The 6,905-nt window shown below is 41.2% G+C and overlaps 2 protein-coding genes across 3 annotated transcripts in view; one reads left to right on the top strand and one right to left on the bottom strand.

The window, feature by feature from the left end:
* Positions 1–2,333, top strand: part of LOC125905104 (zinc finger MYM-type protein 4-like) — an 18,277-nt gene extending 15,944 nt beyond the window's left edge. The window contains exon 24 of the mRNA XM_049602965.1: positions 1,388–2,333. Within this exon, the coding sequence (XP_049458922.1) occupies positions 1,388–1,622 (235 nt within the window). The 3' untranslated portion in view covers positions 1,623–2,333. The remainder of the gene's footprint in view (positions 1–1,387) is intronic.
* A 21-nt stretch (positions 2,334–2,354) lies between these two features.
* On the bottom strand, positions 2,355–6,570 carry illr4 (immune-related, lectin-like receptor 4). Of its 2 annotated transcripts, XM_049602997.1 has the most exons (8): positions 6,433–6,570; positions 6,174–6,251; positions 4,445–4,555; positions 4,060–4,137; positions 3,862–3,933; positions 3,567–3,733; positions 3,323–3,447; positions 2,355–3,241 (listed from the first exon to the last, which is right to left on the bottom strand). In XM_049602997.1, exons 1-8 carry the CDS (start codon positions 6,494–6,496, stop codon positions 3,052–3,054), a joined length of 885 nt encoding a protein of 294 aa, XP_049458954.1. In that variant the 5' UTR covers positions 6,497–6,570; the 3' UTR covers positions 2,355–3,051. The 2 variants fall into 2 exon arrangements, with proteins under 2 accessions (XP_049458954.1, XP_049458955.1); XM_049602998.1 differs by lacking the exon at positions 6,174–6,251.
* Between the last annotated feature and the right edge of the window lie 335 nt (positions 6,571–6,905).

Below are 6,905 nucleotides of genomic sequence, written 5' to 3'. Positions count from 1 at the left end.
ATGTACGGCAGACCGAGCGGACAATCCAGCCAACCAGAGAAGCGTTTCGCGTGTATAAATGAACCAACGAAGACAGCGGAAGGAAGGAAGAAGGAGGAGGCAACAGCAGAGAGTGTTAGTAGTTCGTCAGTAGAGAGTAGTGAAAAGTTTTTTTAGTTATAAAGTTTGCAAATGGACCACACTTACCACGCAACAGGAGAGAATGAACCCGAACCGTCATCTGCGAGGAAAAGAAGACGCAACTTCACTCCTTGTGATGCACTGTGCATCTGTGGTGCTTTTCCTCCTGATGATTTATCTCCCCAACGATGGTAGCACCGAATCCCATTCTGTTCATTCAGCCTCTCTTCTCACCCGCTCAGCATCAAACACATGGAGTTCCTCATCTGTATGCTCCGGCTCAAACAGGTATGGCTCTGGGTCTGTGTCCGCTACAAGAAACTCTTCAAAATCGCGTTCAAAGTCGTCCATTGCAGCTACTATAGTCCGGAGATATTGCTAGGCTAAATAAACAGCTGAGCTCTGTTTACCGGCTACGCTGTCAGTCAGTGTGCGGGCTGCAGATTGGCGAAGCAGAGAGGGGAGGGGGTCCCCGCTAGGTATGGTAAACGAGTATGTGTGTAAATTTATGAAGTGTGTGTGTTACGCCAGAAGAGTTTGGGACGGAGTGGAGTGTTACCGGAGTTTCTGGAGTGCTCAAATAAACTGACCTTTTTCCCGAATGCTACTCTGGTCTCCTGCTCATGAGGGATTCATTACAGTATCGTAACATGGCTTAGATTTCTAAATAAACATACACCTCGTTGCAAGATAGACCTACTCCTGCAAAAACTCGTGCGCAAGGCTTTTTTGTCCCTACGAGGCCACCGTCATTTACCCGACAGGAGGGGTGAGCGAGTGAGCCCTGCAATCTAGAATTTGGCCACTGATGTCACTGTTTTCAACCCATTTTACACACTGGCCCTTTAACTGCTGATGTGATGATAGGATTTAATGATCAGTGTGGGATTTTGAAGCCCGATAACATTTTATTGTGATTTTGAAATGCTGTAATTTTTCACTTAGAAAGAAAAAAAAATAAGCGCACCCAGATATTTGTTGGAAAACAGTCCAGTCTTAGTTTTGATTTTACACCCTATCCAAATAAACTCCAGTATCTTCAGCAGCTTCACGTAGGTTTAATCATTCTCAAAGTTTGTACCTTACCACGCAGAGTACATCCAAGAGTCTGTAAATTACTCATGAACTTGTTGTATATTATGTAAGCTGTCAGATTGTGACGTCTCTCCTGTTTCTACACACAGATGTGTCCTTGTCAGATTTTTACCACCTGTCAGTCTCATCTCATCGACCAACTCTTCTTTCTGTTCACTCTCCTTCCATCCAGCTCGGAGTCGGTGAGGCAGCGAACCGACTTGTTCTACCTCTGCCCAGATCGCTCTTGTGTTCCCAGCAGCTCTCTGTGGTTCTCCTCCACCCCTCTGGACGACAGCACCATGGAGGCCATGCTTGTACGAATCCTTGCTGTCCGAAAGCTACGGGGAGGAGATGGAGGGGCTGCAGTTCAGCAGACGCCAAGTGACACACCGTTTATACCGGGCGAGGAGGATTCAGAAGGATGAACAGCTATCGTCATTATTTTGTTGTTTTTGAAGAACTCTGTTTAAATTTTGAAAACTTAAGAGAAACACATTCCATCAAACAGAAATATAAACTACAAACATGACTTTTCTTGATGGGATCACCTGCAGGTTAGATTAAGATTAGTTAATACTGAAAGATCACATCCATGTTTTGTGATTGCTTTTATTTCTCTGCAGCCTGAAAAACTCTACCACCAGCCTTTATTTCAAACCATTTCAAATGTTTGGACATGAACTGTTACTGTTGCACAGTTTAGCTGCTGTTTCAGGAGTTTGGTTTCACAGAGATAGACTTTGACTATGGCTTAGATCAAACTAAAAGTCTTATGATAGATCTTGAAATTCATCTGTAGCACAAAGGCTCTGTAGTTCTTCATTAGGGCTAATATGCGTAATTAGTGTTTAATTTGAAGCTGAAAAACAGGACTGACCAAGCGCCTGCATCAAACAGCTCTGCTCCCTTCACTCCAGCAGCTTTCTGTAAGCTTAGTGAATAGTCTCAGTCTGAGTTCTGAGCCATGTTAAAATATTTCTGTGAAACCAGCCTCTGATGTCTTTCAACTGTCAAAGGTAAAGAAAGAAATAGTTTACTGCTATAACCTGATGATATATACTGTTTGTCCAGTCTGTTTGCCTTTTTGAGCTGGCTGAATATTGATGCTTTCAGCTCTGACTTGATTTTTAGTTATTTTCATTGTTAATAAATAACAGTTGAAAAGTCATCCATTTGTTTTACCTTATTACTGTGCATATCACCAAACCAAACTTTGAAGTTACAGAGAACTCAAAAAATGCGACAGTTTATAGATGAAAATAGTTTTAATGCATTTTTACAGATGACCAGAGCTGTTGGAGCACAAACGGAAGAAGCTCAGTGAAAAGCTGGTTAATGCTGCACTTCGTCATACACTGTCAAATCACCATCACAAAGCAGGACAAGCAATATACATAGACACAAACACATGCGTCACTCAGGTGGTTGTAATCTGCATGACTGAGAGTCAGTCTTACTCTAAAGTAGAACCAACCATGAAAGTCTTTGAAATGTTGCGCAAAAGAGAATGTGAAGGTACATCACAGTGACATGGTTGTCATCTTGTGAGGTAAGAGTTCTGTTACCTTTGTTACCAATTGTTTGCACTCTGTCCAAACACAAGATAGTTTACAATGTCCAGGTTTGTAAGTGGAGGTGGTGCATTTGAGTCTGTAATCCATCTCTGGGCTGTTAGGTTATGTGGATCTGCGATTAGCTTGTCTAAATACCCTTGCCTGAACACGAACAGGTAGTACAGCACCAAGTGTTTTAGAGGTGCATATCCTACATCCTGTTCATTATTACCCGTACAAAACCAGCATTGCTCAACATTCTGCATCCTGCACTGAGCTTCTTTAACACTGAACTTACATTTCAGACACATTTTAAATGTCCAGAATCTGCTGGTTTCTCACAGATCCTTTTCTGAGGCTTTTTACAGGCTTTATCAAACCAAATGCGCAGGTCTTCAGCTCCTGCTTTCTCCCCCATCCTCACACAGTCCTCTCCAGCAGGATCTTCCTCTGTCCAGTTGTCTGGCTCCTTGCCGCTCCAAAATGTCAAACTGAGTTATTTGAAACAGAGAGAATTACTTTAATAAAACTGGTAACTCTAGTAATGGAAATTGACAAGAAGTGTGTCAAACCTTGTGTTCAGCGGTGAGCTATCTGCCCACATCCATGTGCCCTCTAACTTTGAATCTGTCAGTCCAATCCAGAACTTGTCCTCAGGAACGTTCATTTTTTTTCTGAGTTTCACCTCCAGGAAGGCCTGGACAGGAAAAATTGACAAAAAATACAAATAAGTAACATTACATGACTTATTTGTGACAACAACTAACACAGAAACAAGGATTTGATCAAACAAGAGCCTGCAGCAGTGTGTTATACCTGTTCAGGTCTACTGTCTATCTTAACCAGGTCTCCCCCTGGATGTTGTCGACATTTTATTTTGCTTTCTTCCCAGGTTGATTTATCGGTGGAGAAATAATAGCACTGTCCTCCATGTTGCTCCCAGCCTTCTTCACATTTTGGACATGAGTCATCTTTGTTGGAGGCTTTGACGAGATCACAGCAAAGACTTCAATCAGGTGCAACAAATAACTGTTTACATGCAATCTTGGAGCAGCAGGGACTCTGAAGTTCAGGAGTTTGAATCAGACAGAGGCAACAATCCTTCACTTACTATTTTTTTCCCCAGGAGGTTGTGGGCTCATATGCTGCACCTTGTTGCATGACTTGACTCCACAGCATTTCTCTGTTATGAAAGAGGATAAAAACATTTCACTTTCATCAGTCATCCATCAAAAGTAGTCAGAATTAAAATGTGTTAAATCCAAAATGTGACATGTTTGAAAGTGACCTTGCAGCTGAAAAAGTTTACCTGTCAGATTTTTTTTCACGGTGTCATGCTCATGCGTCAGCCTCTGGAGACGTTCCATGGTTTCAATGTTTTTGTAAGCTGATTGAAAAATGAATACACATGTGGTTTATAGAGCTCATTTATCATAATCATTTCAAGATTAGTTGAGTGATATTATAAATGGAGAGCTCTACATAAAAACTGGTTTCCAAAAAAGTGACATTTGTTGCTGATTTAACATCAACTGTTCCGAAAAAGGAAAACATCAATCATCAATCAAACTGAACTTGAATCTTAAAGTTCTGAGCTGAGGTCACCAGAAAGCTCCCAGCTCTGTTCTTCAAAACCACCATCAGATTTTATATTTTGCTCTAAACTTAATTTACTTTGAAGTGAGCAAACGTACAGGTCAGGCCAAGGGCGATGGCAGCAGCCATCAGGAGAGCACTGAGAATTACCAAGGCCACTCTCTCTGATGTGACCTTTGATCGTCCATTGGACTCCAGCTGTTGGGAACCTGTTGAATAGCAGAAGAGACAGACACATGACTTTCAGTGCACTTTTTCCCATTTGACTGATTTCCTAGTCACAGTGCTGAGGAGAAACCAAGTTCCTGTAACTGGTGCAGGTTACTCAGATTTTTCCTGGAGAAAAACGTGGGTATGATTTCTTGGCTCAGCCATGTATGTTCACACAACCAGGTTTCTATTTGGCTTTTTACAAGCATGCATGTGCAGGACAAAGACAGAGGACATGTCGCCATCAATGTGAAAGCAAAAGAAGTTGAACCAACAGCTGTATGGAAACAAAATGTGTTATAAAAGGAGCACCCAGATCACCCAGATGTTCGTATTATTATGTCCACCCCACTCAAGTGAACATTTGGGTTATTTTTTTCAAACTAAACTTTCAAAAATGTAATTCTAAGATTTAAGTTTCACTATGTGTTTTTTTTCTCCAAAAGCTGAGAGAAGGTTTTAATAGAAAAAGTTCAACTGGAGACCCTCTGCAGCGTTAACAGATATGTTGAAACTTTATGATTTCCTGCCTAAAAAAACACAGGACTCAACTTGCTAACTCTAACTTGTTGTTTGTTGTCTCAAACAGTGGTTGCTAAGTGTCACACCATCCACCATCTGCCATCGACTGTCACATCAGAAATGTTGATATGATACATTTAAAGTGTGCAAATGTAACATATCAGTGGTTGGCTGATGCTGTCTTTTGGAGACACTTTTACAGCAACCATCTGTGACATTTTTCAGTTGCCTCTTTGAGCTGTTTGTTATGATGCTGCTTCATGTCTGATTGCTGTAACTTCAACTTCAGCTTATCTATAGTGCATTATTTATCACCCAGGGAGTCTCTGCACAGACATACAAATATGAGTCTACAAATATTTGAATGTTTACTCAGACAGTGAAGCTTCGAGGGACCACAGCACGTAGAAAGAGACTAACAGGAAACATGAATACTCTTTAAAGGATGACTTAATGTTGAATGTATGTGGTTCTTCTTCATGGTCAGTCCCTTCTCCAATATAATGGAACTAGATGGCACTTGGTTTGTGGTGCTGAAAGTGCCAAAAAAAAAAACATATTTAAAAAACTCAACAGAAATGTCTCTTTCCAGAAATCATGACGCGGTTACTCAAGATAATCCACAGACCTTGTTGTGAGCAGTTTCATGTAGAAACTATTTTCTTCCTACCGAACTACACCCGCCAATCGTATCACCATGCAGAAAGGAGCGTGCAGCTACACATAAACGAGAGACGCGTGACATTGTGAAAACATTAATGGTGTCCTCCTCTGCTGAGCTGTGGTGTTGGCTGGCTCAGTGGCGTGAGGTGAGTGAGCAGTAGATAGACACTTCCTTCTGCCCCCCCAAAAAATAAAAAAGAATTTGGCACCACAAGCCGAGTGCCATTTAGTTCCATTATATTTGAGAGAAGGCAGACACCTCTATGGCTGATATCTCCAACACCCAACATCTCACATCAAAACCATCAAGGTTCATGAATAGCGCTGCAGATCAGAGACTGGTAGCTTTTTTTCTTTAGGACCTCCATTTTCTGGAAGTCACAGTCCACCTTACTGTTTTCCTTCCTGTTTATCACTTTTTATGTCACTAACCAGGAAGCTCTGTGGGTGGCTGAGTCTGCACAATCCTGACCTCAGAGTATGTGGTGTCCGCTGGTGAGGAACTGGTCTCTGCCACAGAAATCACAAAACTGGTGTTGAATTAACTGTTAATAAGTGCTTAATGCTGATAAAGTGTTCGATTAAACATTCCTGTGTCACACAAACAATAATAGCTTTCTTAGAAATGTAAGAGGAATGTAGATAGACAGACAGACAGACAGATAGATAGGGTATCACATTAAAGACTGACCGTGTGCGTTTCTCCTCTCTCTTGTGAACTTGACATCAGAGTACAGAACATCAACTTCAGGCATTTTCTCGTTGTGATCCTCACTTGCTCTGAAGGGGAACTAATTTAACATCTCACAAAACACTGTTAAAAGACAGCTCCTTCCTGTCAGCCTCAAGAATGGGAAGGGCTTAATAAAGTGTTGCCCATATGCTTTATTTAATTCATCAGGTCACTGAGTGAATGTCTCACTTCTCTTTTGTCCAGACGAAACACATTTTTTATGTTCTGTGACAATAAGGACACAGATAGATGAGGTTTTAGTCTGCTTTATATGTAGCTGAGGGTTGAGTTAAATTTGAGGGTATCACAGAGGAGGTGTTTATAATATAAAATGTGAATTAAAGATACCATTCACTGTGAGCTAATCTTTGGTCTTCATTGGCAACAGTTAGAAATCGCCTTGTACTGACATGGAAATGCTTTGTTACTCA

Source organism: Epinephelus fuscoguttatus, linkage group LG17 (assembly GCF_011397635.1).
Source record: "Epinephelus fuscoguttatus linkage group LG17, E.fuscoguttatus.final_Chr_v1".
Taxonomy (NCBI): Eukaryota; Metazoa; Chordata; class Actinopteri; order Perciformes; family Serranidae; genus Epinephelus; species Epinephelus fuscoguttatus.
Note: the sequence above shows the minus strand (reverse complement) of the source record. Positions and strands in the feature narration are given on the sequence as shown.

Coding starts and splice junctions, on each gene's coding strand:
- illr4 (XM_049602997.1), bottom strand. CDS start 6,496: ATGCCTGAAGTTGATGTTCTGTACTCTGATGTCAAGTTCACAAGAGAG. Junction 4,556..6,173: donor GCCACCCACAGAGCTTCCTG/GTTAGTGACATA, acceptor GCTATTCAACAG/GTTCCCAACAGCTGGAGTCC. Junction 4,138..4,444: donor CATCGCCCTTGGCCTGACCT/GTACGTTTGCTC, acceptor TTTTTCAATCAG/CTTACAAAAACATTGAAACC.